General features: G+C 40.4%; 1 protein-coding gene across 2 annotated transcripts in view; it reads right to left on the reverse strand.

Moving 5' to 3' along the window:
* Window positions 1-22,625, reverse strand: part of yap1 (Yes1 associated transcriptional regulator) — a 30,860-nt gene that overhangs the window by 4,294 nt on the left and 3,941 nt on the right. Inside the window, exons 3-6 of one of the 2 annotated variants that reach the window (XM_055028589.1) lie at window positions 11,708-11,826; window positions 11,079-11,192; window positions 4,463-4,602; window positions 858-985 (exon numbers count right to left, since the gene is read on the reverse strand). In XM_055028589.1, coding sequence (XP_054884564.1) covers window positions 858-985; window positions 4,463-4,602; window positions 11,079-11,192; window positions 11,708-11,826 — 501 coding nt within the window. Of the gene's footprint in view, window positions 1-857; window positions 986-4,447; window positions 4,603-11,078; window positions 11,193-11,707; window positions 11,827-22,625 lie in introns of both variants that reach the window. The other variant, XM_055028588.1, reaches the window with a different exon arrangement.

The raw sequence follows: 22,625 nt of genomic DNA on the forward strand, positions 1-22,625 counted from the left end.
ACTAATTCAAATCGAGCTGAAACTTCAAGGGTTTTTCTCAAATTTATCAACTTTCCTTTGCCATCAAATGGAGCAAGAAGCTTCTGCGTTTGATCTGTTCAATTCTCACACATCTACTTCACTTTTTCACCCAATATAACAGGAAAAGAAGCAACAATGAAAGGGACAAAAAGACAAAAGGAGCAAAGAGGATATTTGACAAGCCTATACTAATTAGCAGAAAAATATGTAGGCAGAGTATGGCAGAGGCAGGATGAATGAAGCCTTTGTGAGAGCAGGGGGAGCGGAGGGAACTGGGATGGATGGTGGGGGGGATTAGTTTGGCCTGTCTACTGACCTGACCACATGCTCTCATAGCCTGCTTGCTTTTCAGCTCTTTCCACACTTTGTCAGCTTGAAGCGCTCGGCTTTACACGCCGCTGTGACGCTCTGCTCCGTTTACGTGTGGAGAACTCTGCCGTCTGTCCGAACCGGCAGCCGATTCCGATACAATAAAGGTCCAACGAAGTGCTTTTCATAACACGCACCACCATTTTAGCTCTGATGTGACCTGTAATGCTGCCGCTGTACACCAGGGGTCGTTGCCGTGCGGAAAACTTCTGGCTGGTCTGTGTGAGTCATTAACATGTGAGGAGGGTTAAAGCCCGGAGACAGGCCCTCTGTTTTTGCAGCTTGCGTAATGCGGCCTCAAACGGCCCAGCGCACCGATCCCCCTCACACAGGAGCCAGTAAGCATGACGAGCCGAACCAGATCTGGAAGTTTTTTTGGCAGGCGGCCTATTGCAAGTCAGGGATTCTGCTGTGACAGAGGAAGACTTCCTCCATTTTCTTTACAGAGCTCCCTGCGTGAGACTGACCTGTTGAGGAATGGGTCAGAGCTGTTGACAGTCATGGTCCGAGCATCTTGGGCCAAAGGAGAGGAGACGGGGTTTGTGCTGCCGTCTTGATCCATACTGGTGGGCAGCTGGTTTCTCAAAGCAAGCTCCTGTGGGTGATGAAAGAAACTGATTACGAACAGCTTTTTAAAAATATGTCTGAACTATTTAATACTTGTCTGAGGCTAAAAATGGAAGGCCATTGTTGAGAGAACAAACTTGCATTATTTTTATGCCTTGCTCTCAGAATAGCCTGAAGGTGACAATATTGCCGTTTATTGCAATAATTTGTGGGACAATTTATCATCATCACAATTTGCTATCATGACAGGCCTAGTTGTCTCGCAAATAATGGATCCCATAATGTGTTCGACCGACTAAACTGCAAGCTGGAATTTTTGTAGAAAAACAAAAGTGCAAACTAACTTGTTCTCCAAATATTCGCAGCATTTTTCAAAATGCTCGATTTTTAGTGATATTAAAGATTAGCATTTCTTTAAAGAAAAAAATAAAATATTTTGGTGCCGGAGAGATCCAGTAGTAAGTTTAGAGAAATATGCTGCATATTGCGATAAAATATAGACACTGGCACCTATTCTCACATCGGTGCATCCCTAATGCCAAGTTTGAAAATTAGTCTTTTGAGCTAAAAAAAGATTCCTATAGTAAAATTGGCAGTTTCTCCAACTGTGCATCAAAATCCAAAAAGTTGCCTTTTATGTGAGACCTAGATAAAGAGGAAAGAAAATATAAATCATCCAAGGCGTAATTATATTTTTCCTAAGGGGAACATGCAAAATTGTTTATACACAAGTTAAACTTTACCACATTGTTTTAAATTCACACAAAAACTTCATTGTGTTTAGTCTTTTGCTGCCTAATTTCAGCTTTTTGTCATTTTATTTGTTCTTATTGTTATTATTCATGCGTTCAATATTTCTCTTTAGTCTAGCTTAATTACCTGCTAATTTAGATCTTATGAAAGAAATCTAAACTTCAGTCAAAACTTCAAACCAATTTTTGATATTTTAGAAATATAATGTTTTTAGTTTGTTTATATGAATCTCTGGTGGTTCCAGACTAGAGTTAATTTCTTCAGTTCCACATTTTATGTAATTTGAAGAATTAACATGACATTCTTTGCAGCAATAGCAAAGGTTTGCAAGGTCTCTTTTCAATGTCTGCAAAGCACTTGTTTTTTGCTAAACTTGAGTGCATGCAATATGTTCTATGAATGTCTAATTTTCTGATGAGATTCTGATTGGGAAAACTACAATTTTCCCCAAAAGGAATTCAAACTTGTGGAGTAATTTCTGAAAATTACATAACCTCCAGATGTGGAAACTTCACCTTTTGGTTAAAAAAACATTTTTGTCTCTTAAAAATAGTGATACTATCACTGGATTTACACCTCTGTTGCAGTAACACATTGCTCCATGCTCCCCCCTCCCATTCCCCTCAAAGTATTATGTTACACAAGGGGCCAGCCGCCACAGTCCAAGACAATTGTTTTCTACACATGCTGCTTTAGATAAGGTTGAGGAAATGACGTCACGTTGTCTGTTTCAACTCCTTCAACGGGAAGGTGAAATGACTTGACCACTGCCACTATTTTGAGAATCAGCTTTTACGGGAAAAAACCCCCCAAAAAACCCAAAAGGAAGGCCGGCTCTCAGTGGGGAGTGACGCTTCTACATAAAAAGTCACTGCCCAACAAGTGTGGAGACTTTTTTCTTGTCGTTCAGGTTGTGACTTCTCCTGACAGTTTTGCAAAACAGGTCCTGCTTAAACGCAAGTCACAGATTTCCATGTGGCAATTGTGTCGAACTAGAAGTGACTGGTGTGTCAAGGCAGCAGCTTTTAGTTTCTGGCTGACAGTCATTCGGTTCTGTAAAGCACAACCATTACGCCACCCTCCTTTCTTGCTCTGGTGAGACTGGAAAGGCACGCTTTCCATCCAACACTGGAAGTCCCATTTCCTGTTTGATGCCAGCCTCTGGCTAACTTGATGTACAAGTCGGCTCGTTTTGCAGAGTTATCTGCGAAGCCATCCGTTAAGACCAGAAAAAGAAGGGCACTTTCAATAGCAGGCTGCAGAGTAACGAAGATCCATTCACAAACATCAGATTAGCTGATGTGTGGGTGCACAAAAATAGCACATAACTAGGCAGTGTCATTGCAAATTGGCCAAGGTTGCACAGCAAAATGTGCTGTGCAACCTTGTACCATAATTTTTGTCTGGGTCTGTTATATTAGTTTTTTTTTGTTATTCTGTTGATTTTGTTTTTCAAAAGCAATATCTAATTTTCATTGGTTAATTTTTAGTAACTTTTTATCCATCGTTACTTCTGTCAGTTTCAAGTAATTTCAGTGACCACCGTTTGTTAATTAACTCAGTGGTACCAACTATGGACGCACCATTAAATCGGTGCCAATTTCTTTAGTTATGGGAGATTGGTGCTTGACCGATACTAGCACGTGAATCGGATTTCATCCACAATCACATTTAATTGATTGTAAAGATCTGAAAATCAGTCCTTTTGCTCTTCCGTGACAGAGCTGGCTGACAACAGACCTGCCCATTTGATCATGTCTGCACATGTGAGACTAACAACACTCACCCCAATGTTGCAAACTTAGCAATATTTCAAAGAAAAAAATGGTATCAGCCAAAATTTATATTGGCAGGTCAGGCATTTTAAAAACAAGTGATTGGTCAAAAAACTGGAATCAGTGCACACCGAGTACCAACAGATAGCTCTCTGGGTATTCTGGTACTTCCTCATTAATCTTTAACGTACAGGACCAGCAAGACAAAAAAATATATTTTTAAAAATTCTCTTAAGTTTATTGATGCTGCAACAGTAGTATTTTGCTGTAAAATACTAAACTTTTACCATGTTTTATGCACATCAAATTGAAGGAGCTATTAAAGCTACAAGAAAACAACAACAAAAAAAAATCTGGCAAGAATTTTAAGTCAGCCAGGAAACCTTTCTGTGAAAACAAAATGAATTTTGCAGTGCCTGATAAGGACTCAATAACAATATGACTGTTGAAACATACAGCACATGATCTCCGTGGCCCCTCAGTAGGTCAGATGCTTGTATTCTCCTCACAGCCTGCTGCATGTACACACACTGGTCACTTCCTACACCATGAACTTTAAACAACCCAAGTGAACGGCAGGGTAAACAAAGTCTCCAGCACTCTCATTCATAACCATAAAGCTCAGTCTCCAGCTTATGACACAGTTCTGAGTAAATCAGGGGACGCTGCGGCACCACCCTGCGTGGGCGGGACTGTAAGGAAGTGATAAATTTACCACACATGACTCACAGGGCAGGATAGTTGAACAATAAAAACTGATCAAAGAGGCTTAAGATCCACCACTATACTTAATTCATGACTTACCAAGAGGAGGCATTACAACCCCATAACAAAATAAAGCTGTTGCCTGTGAGTCACTGAGGGTCCGATGTAATGTCCATGACTCACAGGACACAGAAAGGAAATGCGCCCCTTCAAGTACCCTCCGAAATGAAGGTACTGAGGCCAAACCGACGGCTGACCTGTGGTCTGTGCACCTGCAGTCGGAGTCTCTCCTTCTCGATCTGCTGAAGTCTCAGCTGGTTGTTTCCTCCCATCACTCCGCCGTGGGTGCTGGAAGGCAGCTGTCCCGACTGTTTCCCCGGAGCGCTCTGTGTGAGCCGCTGTTGGTTCAGCGCTGCAAAAAAACAAGACAAAACAAACTTAAAACATAAGACTGCAGTATCTAAAGAGCAAATACGAAAACATACAGTACAGATGATTCAAGTTCAATAAATACCATAAAAATCACTACTTTTGTTGTATTTTTCCTGCAAACAGCGTTTTGTTGTACTTGGAAATTTGAGTTTCTGAGTCAGAAGTCAATATCTTCAGGTTGTGAATGTTGCAGAAGAATACTGCTCATTTCTAGTTATGTCACATTAAACCAAAAGCACACAGAGAGATGTGCAGTTTCTTTTGTGAATATGTTTCCTACAGTGTGAATGCATAAGAAAAAGGAAAAACAAGTTGTTGTGAGAACAACTAGCCAATCCCAAAGGTTTTTCCCCAACGTGCCACTAGAACGAGATCCACTCGGAGACTTCTGAGACAAAATAAAGGCGGACACAACATCTCCAGGATTCTGATCTTTGATTGGTATTTACCAGCAGCACTGTAAACAGGAGGTACACAAAAGATTATAAGGCAGATTTGTTCACATCCCGTGTGGAAATTGAGAAGTTCAAAAGAGTTTCAAACTCTCAGAAGTCAATGTGCTTAGTTGCCCCACAATAATAACCATCCATTAGGGTGCATTTAGTTGCCATAGTAACGGATACAGGCTAACTTGTATTTCCCTCGTCACTTCAGGTTTGAATATAGAAATTCAGACCGAGTGGTTTGCCATCGCAGTAGCCTGCTAGGACACCCAACTGGTTTCAACCGTGTTGCGAAGGAGATGGCAGGAAGAAAAATGCAGCAGTGTTTTATGGGTGTTTCTAGTTTTCATTTTGTGCTGCAAATAATGCCCTCGAAACAGAGGAACAACAAATGACACCAAACCTTTTCCGCCGCTCGGTGTGGGATACAACAGAAGCAACAATAGTTAAAAGTTTTCAGCTTTCTTCGTCGCGTTGCTAGCCCGCTCGTCTATGTTTGCAAGCTTGAAATCTCACATACGCCAATTCTGCTGGTTGCTTGGCTAATGGACTGCAACATTGCCTCCTGTGTTTTGAGCCCATAATTCATCCGAAGGGATAAATATATTGAGAAAAAGTTATGGACGGGTCTTTCCTACAGGTTAGCTCTGGACTATCCTGCTCTGCATCCTTGTTTTGCAGAAAAAACAACTCGTATTCAACGGGTCGCCAACCAATTCAGCACTTCAGTAGACTTCTGTGATGAGACACCATTTTTGAAGCAGGCAACACCCGTTTCTCTGGTAGCAGAAAGAGGTGCCCGATTTGGTCAGCAATTATGCCTGAACACCCAACTGTGTTCAGTCTCCATGGTAGCCAAATGTGGTAGTGGCCAATGGGTTGTGGTAGTTTCCACAAATCAATGCATTTGGTTTTCAGCAAGATATTAATTGCTTCCGTTTTAAAAATATAAACAAAACTAAATTGAGAACCGATTGTTTGTTGGTCTCTATGATTCCCAACTCACCAGTTCTTCCTCTCACCCAGCAAAGAAAAGAGGCACCTTAGTCAGAAGATTTTCTGCTGGTGACAGAAAGAACTGGATCTAAGCAAGCATGAGAACTAGTTGGTGAAATAAAAATAAGCAAAAGAATACACCATTACATGACAGATGCACTACAATCAGATCTTAAACAGACCGGCAGCCGAGAGACTTCCGTTTTGTTAACGCTTGGCCACATTTAAAACGTGATGGACATGACTGACAAGTTGCGCGTTTGTCAACAAGTTGAGCGTGCAAAAGAGGCAATCCAGTGCAGCTGGTTGCGTGGGACAAGAAGTCCCAGCATAAGGTTTTCAGTCGACAATCTGAAACAACCATTCCTGTAAGACCTGATCCCCTCCCACTCACTGACTAACACAGGCTTTGTACATTGCATCAGGCATGACTTATCATTTCATTGTGCCTTTTGTTTCCACTTGAACAAGTTGCAGATCATCCCTGAACACTGACCGCCTCCTCCGGGCCCGACAGGTCCTCGTCAGCTGATCTAATAAATCAGATAGTCCTCGGCGACGAAGCGCTACATCGGCTTGTGTAAACACAAAACCACCATTAACATAAGTTTCTTTCACACAACAAATGTATTGCATTGTGCTTTGGCAAGTGAACTCCCCGTTTACAATATCAAATGTGTTTGCGATGAAAACACAGCTGTTCCCCTGGCGAAATCTCTTTTTTTCCCCTTAGCTGTGGTGGGGGTGGACCTAATAAACATAAGGCAGCAAAGCAATGCCCCAAACTATGAATGCGAAGTAGGTCATGAGCTTTATCATTGTAGTAGGGAGAGGGGACTTCCAGTAATGGAACCAGTGAGGAGAGCCGTTTGCTCATGGGATCCAAGTGGCAACCAAAACAAAAGCTTGATAGTGGCACAATTTTCATGCGGGGCCGCGTCTCTGTGCTCCCCTGTCCTGCCCTCCTCGGCACCTTTCTCATCACCATTCAATCACTGTCTGTTTACACTCCTGCAGGAGCTGAATGAACTGTAGCTCAGGGCTCTCCCTGGGAAGCTCCGAAGGCCCCCCCGCTGCCTCACATCTCGCCCCCCCCGCCATGCTCTGTGTCCACACAGCCCCCCGCTCTCCATCCCACCCGCATGCACATAAACAAACATACTAGTCACGGAGCTGCCTCCCCGCTCCCACACACACATTATCTGCACCCCTAGGAGAGTGTGTTACTTCTCTCCCGCTTCTTATCTCGTGCAGATACCGAGGCCTTTGGAGGTTGGATCTTTCCGGCACCCTCAACTGTTCTCATGATGGCGTTCCTGTGCATGAGTCATGTCATCAGTACCACATCCGTCAAGACCCAGGCTTTGATGAGGAGATACAGTTAAGTGGTAGGCATAAACTTTGACGATCTGGAAAACTTTTCGATTTGAACTTACAGATGCAGTGAAACAGAATACAGTGCCTCACAAAAGTGTTTGCACCACTTTACAGTCGTTTGATTCCAAGTTTTCCCCAGCTTTGCATGTTTTGAGACTAATTTGTGTCATCTTTACACAATATCTCAAGCTTCTGGGGAGCTTTGGTGAGCAGAAACCTGCATATACTGCCCCAGTTTCTCAATGAGATTAAATTTATTCTAGACATTTTCTATTTAGTACTTTGATATTGATCCAATATGTAAAACTAAGCTGATATTAAAAAAAGATATGCATTTCCATTTTGTTACAGTTTGTGTTTCAGGAAAGGACGTTAAGGGGGTTGACTATGAGACATGTTTGGGATATGCCAATGGATATAATGCATCCAATATTGGTAAATATTGATTATTGCCCATAATAGTGATGAGAATCACATCAAATATTGGCCAAAATTTTCAGATCGGTGTATCCTTAAATCTAATTTTTAAATTTCTCTGCAACCTCCCTGACTTGTTGTTCATGTTCCTGTTTGTCCACCGTTTTTCTCCAACAAACCTCTGAGAATTTTTATCCAACAACTATATTTATTGCAAGATGACTAATTAGGTCATCTTAGTTGGGTGAACTGGATCTCATTAATGATATGAGAGTAGAGATGTCTGAATGTGAAGCCGGAAATCTACGTATTGTTGAACTTCCACTTCAGTCATGCTCTGCTGCACAGTATTATGGTTTGTTTGTGGGAAACGTGAAAGAATTCATATAGTATGAATACTTTAAGGCAGTGTGTAGTCTACCACTGACCTGCAAAGATTCAGTAGCTGTATGTGTGTGTGTGTTTAGTTTTTTCACCATAATACCAGGGTTGCATAATCAATCTAATCAGGGCAAATCTGTTGTTTTTTTAACCAAGCAGTGCGACTAAGCTCAGATTTGAATTTAAATGGAATTTTCCTTCAGGGCTCCTCAGTCAAGGATTCCCCCACAGACAAAACATTAAGTAGAAAGTATTCACAAACGCTGATGACATAAAGTCAGGTGGAAAGGGGCCAGAGTGATGGTTCAGAACAAGCAGCACGGTTGAACTTTCAGGACCCGACCGTATGTGTGGTGTAAATCAGCAGCGCATACAGGTGGCGATTGCAGGTGAGCCGCGCCGATAAGAGACTAGTTAATGCAGTCTATCCTTTTGTCTTCTTCACGCACTCCTGCAGCACAAAGATCCAGCAACGCAAGGTCTTATCAGCCGATCGTCCTGGCAGGCAAACGCAGCACAGGATCACCTGGGGCAGGTAAAGCCGAGGGTGTGCCAGCTGTGGGACGTTCTCAGCTCGATCAGGGCACAGAACCTTTGAAGGTTGGGTAAATATTTGCCTTCTGCCGACTTAACAAGTTTAAGAGAAGGCCACTTGTGTCTCTCGTGTCAAGATAAGCTGGTGGAGAGGGAGTCTGGCTGTGATTGAAACACACCTCTGTTGTGTACTACACAGAGGTAAAAGTATTCACATCCGCAAACTTTTTCAGATTGCGTGTGCTTTATAGTAGTTGTAGTTTTTTTTGGAATACACCAAAACAAACTGCTGTAGAATTGTTTACTAGAAGGCCTGTCAGAGAGATGGGAATCATATGAAAGATCTGGTCAAGTAAGCCCCATTACTACTACTAAAACTAACAGCTTTTTAAACCATCCTTACATTAAGACATGGTGAGGGCAGCATAATGCTACGGGAAAGTTCAAGCAAAGCTCAAGGTGGGCATTTGTCAAACGCTGTATCAGGGAAGTCGGGTAGAATATATAACAATCATATATATATATATATATATATATATAAATAAAAGTCAAATTTCTGCGTTTTTATTATGTCCTATTTACACAATAGTATTTTATAGCAGCAAACATATCAAAGTGACAACTTTTCTGATTATGTAAGCAGAAAACTTCCCTTTTTTATTTATAAAAGCTTTAAAAATCAAGATTCTACTACAGAGAATCTATGCTTTTTTTTGGTTCAGTATAAAAGAAATAAAATGCCCACGTCACCCAGCCCCGTTCAAATCCAGTCACTGTACACTTAATAGTTGTATTTGCTGCCTGTCACCTCTTTGGGACCTTGAAGAGGAGGCATACTTATCCCATCGGCCTTTTGCCTTTGCTCCTTCCCCCTCCTTTGCCTCGCCTCTTCCAGTCTCCCCCACCCCTGTGAAAAGGTCTGGAACAGATTAACAGTTGGACCGCAGAATAAAGAGGCCTGGCAGAGTTTCAAGTCTGTCTGGGGCTTGAGCAAAATGGGGCCGAGCCTGTGCTGGGCCTCACACGGGGGAAAGCCAGCCGGCAACAATCCTCAGTTAAAGGCGCTCGGCCGCTTTTCTTCCCAAAGCTCAAATTAGCCTCCATTATCGCAGGACCTAGCTTATAACTAGAAAACCTACAAAACCAGAGGAATTAATTTTCATGCAAAGATGTAAAATAGACACTCAGAAGTATGGGTGCCAGAAATAATCCGGTTTTCCTTCCTAGGGGAAAACAAAACGCCAAGAAAAACAACTAACAAGGAGGTATAAATTGAAGAAAACAACTTTTTAGTAGCTAAAACTTTGACACAATGCAGAAAAAATGTTTGTGGCACCTCATGAGTTAACAGTCATCCCAACTCTCCCCCAGCTTTCAGGGGCCCAGCCGCCTTGTGTGTTCAAGACTTCAAAATCTTCAAAGAGCTCTGCCGATCGCAGCCGCCATCTCCCTCCCCAGCTGCCCTGCTCCCCTTACAACTCTGTTTTGAACTTTCCAGTCTGCCCTCTGTGCACGGCACGACCGCTTACATAAAACCAGAGCTTCAAGCGCCTGGCCTCAACTGGAAAAAAAATAATAAAAATAATCCAACGCTAAAATTAAAGAGGATAACACACTCACACATGTTGCCTTTGTGAACCTGAGGGCGAGCTTCCCTAGGGAAACACGGCTGCAGTGAAAGGATGGCACCTGAAGCAGAAATGAGTCAGAGGGACACATGCAGGAGCCTTGATCTCTGGAAGCCTTCCCAACTCACTGGGGGATTAGCTCATTCTCATGGCTGCAGAGGCGTTTCACCACATGTACCTGGGACCTGTCACTAATTCACCGACGCTGGCACCCACACCCCGAAAGCCAACTGTCAAACTTCAGCTCGGCCTGTAGGATTAATGGCTAACTCAGCTGTTGGGCCAACATTAAAATGTCCGACAAAAGTTTAGTTGGGGAATTTTGATGGGAGGCAGGGAATGGGGGCGTTTTGGAGAAATCTGGAGGCTGATTATATGAACTGTGACTCAATCACTTCTTATTATGAAGCATGTTTTCAAAATAAGTTATGATGCAATTTCTCTAAAATATGTCCTGAAATAAACTGAAGCTCAACTGAGATTTTGTAGTTTTACTCTACAACTTTTATCCCCGCTTTGGTACCGAGTTACCCAACTATTGCGTTATCAGTTTCTTTCTCTTGATAATTAAGTGTTTTGATTAATACTCAAACTAAATAATCATTGAAATGTTTCAATCATCCATATATTTAAACATAAAATGTCTTTTCCCGCCAATTTTCTGGCTTTAGGAAACTCACCATAGCGTGGCTCGAGTCGAGGGTCCAGCCAGGATGTGGTCTTGTTTGTGTGGTTGATGTAGTAAATTTCTCCCTCTTGCGTTATGGCTTGTTCCCAGCCTTCAGGAAGTGATCCTGGGGGATTACAAACCAAAACACTGTCAAGTGTTTTGCATATGTTGTTTTTAAGTGACTCTGTATTGTAGCGACCTAAACGTTTATGAACTTAAGCTTCAAATTAATTTTTAAGTAGCTCAAGAATATACGCCACACAACTAAAAAGTTCCCAACATTTGAAGGTTTTATCGTTTGCCAATAACTAAACCGGCTGAAATGAATCCACAGGACACAAAGAAGCAACTTGGTTTTCTGGAACTCTAATCTGAGAGTCAGAGCTTCAAAACAACACAGAGGACGTGTAAGGTTCTGCCTGAGTCTTCCCTCACCTGGGGCAAATTCCAGCTGCATGGTCAGAACTGAGAGCAGAGACAAGCAAGAACTAGACCAGACCCGTATTCTACACCGTGCTGTGCAAACGTAGCTGTCCGTATATCCATTACAATCATTTTGCGTTCAAAACAAAAAAAGTGAAAAAAGTAAAGAAATAAAAATATATATATTTTTTAAAAATAGCATGATTTAGTACACACCATTGGCTGGGCTGATAAGGGTCTGCGGCTGGACTGGAACAGAACTGGGGGGAGGCGGCTGGTTCATCTGGAGGAGGGACTTGCGAGGATCCTGCCAGGTGGTAGATTTCTCATTGTGGCTGCAAGAGGAAAAGACAACAAAATAAATTGATTTCATTTAACCACACCAAAAAATGAAAAAAATAAAATAAAATATGTTGGAACTGCAACTAATTTTAGCAAACGGCCTTGTTTTTAGTCTATTCTACTCATAATTATTCAATCCATGACTAAATTAGCTGACAATTATTTCAATAATTGATTCATCACGATTAATCGTTTCAGTCCTAAAATTTATTGTTTTACAAATAAAGTTATGCATCATCAGCAAGCCTATGCTAAGAAATGTTGCAGGAACAAAGAGTCTCAGCTTGGACAATCTTAGAGAGGCCCTAGATTGGAGCCTTGAGGAACCCCACATGCTAACAGGCACAATGAGGTCCTGATCCAATTTATTATGAACTCAAATGATCTTGGTGTGAAAATGTTCACATTCCCTAAGTAAACATGACCTTTAGATAAATATGACAAAAAATAAAATAATAAAAAAAGACAGCATGAGATAAGCAGAAAATGTCTTGAAAGCTTCTAAGAGGCTGTAATTGGTTTCGAAATAGCCATTGTAACATCAGACAATGTTGCTTCATCTATTTTCTGACCATCTCTGCTGGGACGGGACAGGACAGGGGCGGGTGGAGAGGGGTGTGCATTGTGTGCAACTCTGTGAAGGCATTGATAATTAGTGCTTTGTTGGCACTTGTTGCTTGATTAAGATGGAAAGCTAATACAGGAAGCCCTCCTCTCCCAGGCAGGACCCTCTCTATTGAGGGAGGGTCAGTCCCAGGGCTCAACGCAGGGGGTCCCTTTTTCCTGGAAGCGGCTCGGACACCGCGGAGTGTCGGGGGGCTTTAACAATCTGGCGCCACATTTACAAAGCTTTCACCTGCTTGACAAAGGCGCAGACTGAGCTACGACCTAAAACCTAACTATTCACTTGTTTTGTTTTTGAAGCATCCTATTTAGAGGACCCCACCACGACTACCCCATCACAACTACCCCACCACCCCTTCCCCACCCTCCTCCCATCCCCACAATCGAAACAAAAAAAGGCACCAAACTCCAGTAGCTTGTTTGTCCAGTTCAACAATATTGCTTTATTGACGTACTGGTGAACGAATAATCTTAGCAGGCCAGACAAAAACAAGATTATGTCTGTGATGCCAATTAATACGACTATTAAACTTCAGTAACACAGCACAATATGGACGTGTTCAGCTGCCTGGAGTTCATTTGATCCCAAAGTGCCATTAAGAGCAGATTCTGGAACAGCTGGGCGCAGTGAGATTCAGAAAGTTTCTCTTGGTCAGTCCAGTAATCCTAGCTTGCCTGACCACTCTCTATCCCAGACCAGAGCGACAGTGGGCCTGACTCAGCAACTCCTCCCCCTGACACAATGAAACCCATTTTGAAGCCCTCCTCTTGTTTATGCTTTATTGATCAAAGGAGCTGCCAAATCCCTTACCAACCCTTCCCCAACCCTTTCTCTCTCTCTGACACACACACAATCACAAACTACACACAGCAACTCCAATTGAAGGTGGCCCTGAAGAAAGTCAGGTCACATGGAAGAGTTGAAACAACAAGAGAAGGAAAAATAAGTTTTCAATTTTACATAAATGAAACAATGTTACATGTGCAATCCCTAGAAAAATCCCATTTATACAAAAGTCACCTTTCTGTCCTGATGAAGATTCGTTTCAACCTTTTTGACTCTAGAAAGAGTCAAACTAATTGAGCAGCAGATAACATTTCTGAAAAAGACAAAACTACCTATGGATTAATGATGAAGTCATATTTTTTTGGGGGGAAAAAACTAGAAATAGAAAGTTTACTCATTTCAAAAAAATCTGAAAAACAAGCAGAAAATTTACAAGCATTTCCAAAATACTGAAAATACTGAAATACTTAATTTAAATACATCTGCCTTACAGTTATTGTTCTTTAAATTGTTTCCACTTGTTTACTTATTTGTTTTTTGAGAGTTGATAATCTGCGTTTAAAAAATGTTAACCATGTGAATCTCATTTCGTTCTAATCTTCCATGCTGTTGGTTGTCTTGTGAATTGATGAGAATTGCAAACGAGGAGAAAATTACAGAAAAGTGTATAAAAGGGTCATACACAGAATCTATTTGAAATTTCACAGGTCTTGTTTTTGTAGTTTTGCCACAGTTGCAGTGTTTATCCTGCCTTTCCTCCATTTAAAGACAAATTACAGAAAAGCCGAATAACAGAGACCATAGGAGCAGACTAGTGGCCAAGCAGTGGGATATGGGAGGAAGGGCTTATTGTAAATAAGAGGTCTTAACATTTTGGCAAACAAATGCAAAAAAAACAAAAAAGAAAACGTACAACCTTTCCAAAACATGTGATTTTTTTTTTCAAACTTGTGCAAAGCTCTTAGAGCAAATATTTAAAATAAAAATACTTTCCTAGATACTACATTTTGTCTGGATACCAACTTTTTGTATCTCAGTCTGTGGAAACAGTTATAAACAAAGCCCTCAGTTCAAAATGAGGGCAGTGATAATCTAAAGTCTGATGAAATCCAGACGTTATTAGCTCTTCCAACTCAATACTGCACTGTATTCAAAGAGCCTAGATGTGGGAATTGAGTAAACGGGTTAATTAGTTACTGGGAATCAGTAATTCATCACCAGCTTTTAAAACTAAAAGATAACCCATTCAATCATGGCTGCCTGGAACCGTTCCGTATATGGCCAGCTATACAGCATGTCCCGTGGGTGAAACATAAAACAAAACAATGTCATGGCAACTGTTGGGGTGGCTGGAGGCCACCAGTTGCTGTCAGGAATTGCTGATGAACATTGAGGGCAACAGTCACAACTGCTCCCTGCTGCCTTCAGATGTCTCTGACAGCATCAGAAGCTTTCCAAGACTGCCACTGCGCCTTTCCTAAAAATCTAACTGGCAGTGGATATAAAGGACAATACTTTTGAAAGTAAATGGAATTTTTTTTTATTATTATTATTAAAAAGATGTGGAAAACAATTTCGTGGCTGATTTCAAAAATGTTTTTGTAAAGTTATGACCTGCTGATGACTTTCGTCTTTAGGAACTGTAACAAGAGGACACAAACACGGCGTTCTAAATATTGTTTTCCTAACTTTCCTCCCGTAAGATGTCATTTTTTATTATTTATATCAGGAGAGGAGGAGACATCATGCCATGTATATAAGAATCACTGTAAAAATTGGTTTGTTTTTACAATAAACAAGGAGAATATTAAAGTTGACATTTTACCTGTTGATGTTTTGACTGTGCTGATGTTCTGCAGCCTATATGAACAGCAAACTTGTCACAATGTAACTTAGGTTGAAAATAACAGTATGTTTTGCTCAGAAACAACTTCCACATCACATAGCTTTGCTGATGAAACACAAAAGTTGTTTGGAAAACTATTCACTGATCGGTCAAAGGTCAAATTTTTTAAGAATTTTGAGTCATTTACCAATGCTTTGGTGGGTCTCTATTAAGATGCCCAAGTTTTTTTGGGTTTTTTTTATCAGTTTTAAAAGTTGTCCTTGAAGCTGACATTTCAAAACATTAAATAGGAATTAATAAAGTCTGTCTTTTTCATAAAAGACTACAGAAAGAGCCTACTTCCTCTTTCATAAAAAGTTTAGTTTATGACTGAAAAGAAAAGCCCAACTCTGCAGCATGAGGCTGCTTATATACATCATCACAAATCAAGCCAACAGGAGGTCATGAAGATTTGAGCTTCCACAAATGAAGCAAATATGAAAATAACCAAGCGGGAGTGGAGTAATAAATGCAGTGACACAAATGAAAGTTGAAGGAAAGCTTGGCTCTGGCTAGTAAATACTTCAGTTTCTGTTTCTACTGAGATTCTTCCCATACACACGGCAGCTACAACAACTCTATGACGAATCCTGAATTGTACGAGTCATAACATCTGATAAACTTTGGAATTAATTAAGCATTTTTAAATTTTGAACTGAATTAGAGTAAAGGCCATGCAGTCAGACTCCTCTTTCCAGTGCCTCACTTTAACGTTTTAATATGAGCAAACAACTCCCCAAGTCTTTCAAAAAGTTTCATTTTTAAGATTTCTTTTTTTTAAATTGCTACAGCTTACAATATTTGACACAAAAAAAGTTGGATTCTTGATCCAATCTATTTAAATGGTGTTAGTTTGCCATCATTGTAGACGTGTTAAGACATGTCAGCCTAACCTCAACTTTCCTAAAATATTTAGAATATAATTTCTAAATATTTCTCCACTTATAAGGATTTGGTCCCAACTTAAATTGTTGCACATTTTGTGTTAAAAGTTCTGGTGAAAGTCCTGGAGCATGGGAAACACTGTCATTTCAAATTAAGGTTAAAGGTCTTGGTCACACCCAGCTTTAATACTAGTGGTGTGCAGAAAATAAATCGTCTTCAGGGTTTAAAGCAGTTTGAAACCAGATTGAATGTTTGCTCCACTGATGGCTCTAAACCTTAAGAAGGCAGATGTTTATATCGATGTTTCTCTGGTGTAGAACAGGGGAGTGAGGACGCAGGAGTGCAGCAATGATGAAACACTCCCACAGCCGAGTTGTCAAAATGTTAAAAATGGACTCCTCAGGCCACAGGGGCTCCACCCTGGGAGTGCAGGCTTGGAAGGTGGTTGAGGCGGATGAGTGCAGAGTTCAATGAGGGAGGCCAGATGTGATCAGTTCTGGGAGATGAGGATGGCCTCCTCGTCTCTGGTTGACTGGGGATGCCTGGCTGCCTCTCTATCAGCAGGACATCATCAAGGGAGATTATTTAGGTGACCTCTGTGACCCCACTGTGGCTTTAAGTTTCTCTTTGAAGGACGGCTTGTTTCATTAAACGTAGTAATGAGGAAACTAATCAACAAAGTACCAGGACTGAGCGATCTATTGTTCAGGAGTTCAAAAGATGGGAAAACACACACAAAAAAGCTTTGTTTTAAGGTTATACTCAATCAAATGTGTTATCATGAAAGACCTGAAGCAAAGAACATTTTAATTTCTTCTAAACAGATAAATATTTAAATGTTCTAGTCCTGTTGCACATATGTGACGATGAGTACTTCTAGGAATGGTAAGCCCAACCTTGGAGAATCCCCTTCTCAGATACAGCATCTCTGTGGAGATGCCCTCAGCAACAGTGGAGGCATTGAAACAGAGGTGTTACATCAAGACTTTGGTAAACACTAGCCTGACTTTCTCACAGTCCCGTTTGTGTACCAAGCTGACAGGCCTCAGTTGAACAGGAAGGTTCTTGTCTGTGTGTGGTCAATAAACCAAAAGTTTGTCAAACACAAATTTGCCCCAAATGAGGGCTTCACACAGGCTTTCGGGCCAGTCTTCCCACCGCCATTTGTGACCGACCACTTGGCCTTTGCTTCAAAAACCGTTAAATGTGGAATCCAACTTGTGGATTGGGTACAGTTATAGCTTCCACAAGACGCTCTCTAAAATCTGTTTCAGATTATCCACAGTCAAACAGAAAAAAAATAAATAAATAAATATATATATATATATATATATATATATATATATATATATCAAACAAGGGGGAAAAAAATAACATTTTAATGGAACTCAGCTCCATATTTATGAAAAATTTTACCATTTTATAGGCCATATCTAAAATATCTAAAACATTCTGCAGAAAATGCAACTTGAGAAGTTGAAATACTTGGATGCAATGCCACTTGATATGCACTTTGCATGCATTTGCAATGCCTGCAATTTATACGCAGAATTGATTTTCCTGGCATCAGATTGGCTGTACCTCCAAGAGTGGCAGAAAGGATGACTGTAGATGTTAGCTACTGTGTTAGTCCTATGTAGGGCTGCATCCATGAAACAGGCCGGCTGAGAAATCAGCTCTAATATCCTTACCATTGGGAGATCGGCAGATACTTGTCCATGAAACTAAGGTCATGTACATTCGCAAAGGTCTGAAAATCAGCTGCTGTCCCTTTTATGCTTCATCATTTTCACATCGGAAATAACTCCCAATATTCTTTCATTTATAACAACATAAGTGGTTAACTTCACAAGATAAAAATAATACAATTATTACTATTATCTCTGTGTAAGTTTAAAGGTAGAAGTTCACTAAGTAATTAGCCGCTTTTCAGCTTCATTGAAACCTAAATTCTTCTCTTCTTTTCCCCCAAAGATAAACTATTTTCCAACCAAGGTGTGAAAAATTCCATAAAAAAAAACAACCTTGGTGAAAGAATGCATTCATCAAACCACTCTACAGTAATTTATTTGATCAGTATTTGTCACTGTTTAAACAAACTGAAAAGACAGCAAGTTCCCCCCTGATTATGGGAAACCAGGCCCATAAAAACATTTAGAAATCCAAGTGTGAAAAGACAAAAGTGTCCATCAACACAGACCTCTACCTGCCCCTGAGGGCACACAATAGCCTCTCCCTCAAAGCTTTCCTCTGCTTAGGGCTGACTTCCCACGGACTAAAAGACCCTTTCAAAGCTGCATTTAATAAGCTCCGGAAACAGCGATTATCCCGCTAAGTTCACCGGTGTGTCTAAATTAGAAACCTTCATTAGTTTATGACCCGGCGCTGGAGAGTGGGGCTCCCCAGACCCACGACCCCCACCTCGCTGTCCCAGCACTGAGCAAGGTGACCCAACCTCAGTGCCCCTGAAGCCACAAATCAAAGGCCGGCATAAACTGCTGCAAGAAAGGTCAACAGACATTGTTGACAGTATTCCAGTCTTTGTTTTTATTTAACAGACGAGACAAAGAAATTGTTTTAGTAGATTAGCTCATTCTTAAATCCTTTTTTTTTTCATGAAGACTGTGGCTACTCTTCCTGGCAATGATGTTGTGATTTTGACTATTTTTCCAATCAGCTGATGAATTTTGTTTCACTGAGAAACATTTCAATGGTCTGATTATGCCAATACTACTCTATAAAAAAAGAACAAGAAAAAAGAAAAGCCTGGCTGATTGGAAACGTTCAGGTGTAGAGAACGTGGTGAAACGTCTTACAGCTGCTGCTCTTCCTCCGCCATCTTTAAGCTACATGTCAGCCATTTGTCTATTTCGGGAAGACTCACATGAGTCTCAACAGGCCTATGGTCTGAATAAAGATCACTGTTACACTGCTGGGACAAAGAGAGGGCCAGAGTTTCTCCTGGACCGTCTTCTAGTCATCGCCACATGGCTGCCATTTAACTCCACGGACACAAAGGAGGCATCATAGCAGAGCCGCGGCTCCATTCACCCCAAAACTGAGGCGCGCTTTTAAAAGGGAAGAGGGAAGGAGAAATCTCCTGGGCTGTGGAGACTCTCAGAAGGAAATCAGTACCCGCAGTGTACCAATAAACAGCAGAGAAAAAAAGAGACACCGCGTCTTTAAAAAAAAAAAAAACTTTCACCCAGAGTTGATTTATCTCGTTGGACAACAGCAGTCAGAGGAGTGAAATGTGAGCCTGCTGCACGGCTCTCCTAGATGCTCCAACTCCCCACCCCCCACCAGTTCATCCATCCGCTTGGCCCACCCACACAAACACTCCTGATTCACTCCCTGTGCAACGAGTCTTAGTCAGGCACAGGCTGTTTATAAATAGGAGAGTGTCTTTTCCAGCAGCTCCGCCGAGGCCAGGCCACCTTTACTTCAGATCGAGTATCTGCTCTTTGATGTGTGCCGTTCGGAGGACGTCTCCTGGCGTTTTCTGAGCTCAAACACAAATCTTCAGTGGAACAATCGTGGTTGCATAACATGCCAGCTGAAACAAGAGATCTTAACTGAGCTTTCTGAAGTCCAGCAGTTCAGAAAACTTTCCGTGCAGTTAGAATAGTCAGACTTCTTTTCTGATGAGGGTAAATTCTTTTTTATGAAAACGTGAGTCTAAATTTTCAGTTTTCTAAAGTTCTGTCAATGCATGGTTAAAATGAACTAATGTTGTTTCACTGTTTTTCTCGTTTGATACAGTCTTCTGGCATTACGCAGTTTGTATCCACCATGTGAGAGAAGCCCAGAGAAAGAAATCGTCTGTAATAAGATGATTTTTAGCATCTCTGTAATTCAACAATGTTGGCAGCCTTTCCTAATAGTCAATAGCTAAGGTAAAGTGCTTCATTGCAACATATGGAGACTGACATTTTGCGATGAGAGTTGTGTAAACATCACTAATTGTTAATATAAAATACTAAAAACAATTTATAATAATTCCAAAACAAAGACAAAATGACTAGCGCTTATATTTTAATCAATCACTGCTTATGGAAATAAAATATTCAGAATGCTGTCTTTATTGCTCACTAGATACTTAAATCAGAATAAAAAAAGTACTGGAAGGTAAAAGCTTTACAGTAAAACTTAACAGAAAATCAGTCACAAAATTCAGATGAGTACATCTCTGCCAAAGATTCAATTAGTACTCACTTTAAATATTTCATATCTGCTTTGACAGATGATGATTTATCTGTTTCTTTCATAACAGTCTCCTGTCAGAAAATTGGGTTATGTAATGGCAATAATTCATATCTAACATCTGGAGGTACCTCAGTTATTATGGTGTGTTTAAAGGGTTCTAACCCATCATGTATTGGTCTATTCCATGTATGTTGAGTCTCAAATAAAAATAGAAAATGTGGCAAGTTACAAAATTTTCAAAATGACTTCAATATGTTGAGACCGAATGCCACAGCGTGTGTGAAACGGAGCGAATGAATTGGGGAAGGAGTGGACTGGTAATTCATCAGATTTTATTAAACAGATTTAACCATGCGTCATCACTTAGTTGAAAACTGGGAGACCTCTAGTATTATTTTGGTGTCGAAATATGTCGTAGAATCAATACTGTGACCTTTTATTTACTGTACAATGTGCATCACAATACATTGAAATCCTGTCTTAATAAGTGTATTCATTTTCATCCCTACAGTCCAGTCAGAAATACTGACCCACAGATTTGCTCTCTGACCCTCCTTAATACGTCACAGTAAAAAACAAAAACAACAAAATGGTATGAAATCGTATGAAAATATCCACATTTTCTCAAAAAATTTTTCAGTTTATGAAAAAGATGGAAAATTGATCAAGCTAAGTCTTTTTGAATGGAGAATATTTGTAAACATCAATTTTGAAGTCTTTCTACAATTTCACAATCTCCATATTTAGAGTTGTTGTCCAGCACCCTCTGTATTATAGCTCCATTCATCTTCAGCTCTGACCAGTTTTTCTATACCAGTGCAGATTCCTACAGCATGATGCTCCCACCACCATATTTCATAGTTTTGAATTGTGCATTAAGGATAACGTTGTGTAATTTGCCACCACATATGCCATTTTGATGGTAGGCCAAAAAGTTGTGTCGATCTCACCAGACCAGAGCAACCACTTCCAATGACAGTGTTTCTCTTTCACCACATTTGGAAAGAGCAGACCAATACTCAAGGCATATATGAATGATTAGGTCAACTTTGTGAATTATCTACATTTACATAATGGTGCACCAAAACTTTATGCAGCAAAAATATATACATTTCTGTAAAACATGCGCAAAACCTAATTAGTGAACCAAATATTGGTAAACCTCATAAATTATGTGTTCAAGGGTGATGCCTCCTTTCAGCTACTCTTGCTTTGTTCTTTTTCCTCTTTTTGTAATTTTACAGTTTTAGAAGAACGGCATTAAAAAAATACCAGATGTTCGCCAGATGTATGACCTTAGAACATATGGGAATGAACGATTGTTCCTGATCTGACTAAATCTGAAGCCATTGTGTTTTTCTTTTCTTTTTTCATTGTGTTGCTGGATAACATTTCTAAGAACCTGTAATATTTTACCTTTAAAAGGGGCAGGAATGATATCTACTGAGCTCAAATCATCTCTAAGCATAAGCTCCAGCCCTTACACAAAGGTCTGGAACATTTCACAAAGGCTGGTTTATATTAACATAAATTGTTGACGTTACATCATTTCTTTATGAATAATTCAAATGATCCGTACACACAGCAAATCATTCAAACAACTTATAAATATGGAGTGTCCCACTCCGTTTCTGCATTTCAGCTTTCTGGCAGAATAAAATGTTCTTGCGAACTTGCAAGCTACCTACCAGTTTACTTTGCATGTGGAGAAGATCTGGGGGTTAGGAAACGAGCATAGCGGGACTGTCTGTACTTTTGCTGTCTGGGGCAACTACAGTGGTCCATTGTTTCTACTGAAACCTGAGACCAAGAAAAGGAACTCCACATACAGCAGAGGTCCCTAAAGGCTTCTCCCGTATGCAGACGCCACCAAATTTAATAACCTACAATCTAACTTTTGCAATTGTCTCTGCTTGAGCACACTAGCCACTATTGTGCACTGTAGATAATTTGAATGTTATTGTCAGCACAATGCATGGAGGAAAACTGCAGTATGAGAAAGAGACCTTTACTGAGAGGTAAAAACATTTAGACCTGTAACAAATTTGAGGAATTTAAATGGCCGGTTGTCATGTCAAGTTTCTAACCTTAAAAAGCTACTGAGGTATTATGTTGAGCCGCAACTTTGTGCTTGTTTTTTTAAGAAAAACAAAATAATCAAATTTCCTCCCAATCGTTAGGAAAATACCGAAGCTAGCTAACTGTTAGCTTCTACAGATAGCAAAGTTAGCATCAGCTTCAGAGCTTGTCATTGAGCTAATCTTCAGGGCTTTTCTTTATCCCATTGAATGAACCATAACTACATAATCATCTTTAGTTCAAAATCTATAATACTTGAGAATGATAAAATCTTAACCAAAAAAAAAAAACATTTTAAAAATGAGCAGTCCAAGATTTAGGAAACC

This window comes from Poeciliopsis prolifica, unplaced genomic scaffold (assembly GCF_027474105.1).
Source record: "Poeciliopsis prolifica strain line A6 unplaced genomic scaffold, Auburn_PproV2 SCAFFOLD004, whole genome shotgun sequence".
Lineage (NCBI taxonomy): Eukaryota > Metazoa > Chordata > Actinopteri > Cyprinodontiformes > Poeciliidae > Poeciliopsis > Poeciliopsis prolifica.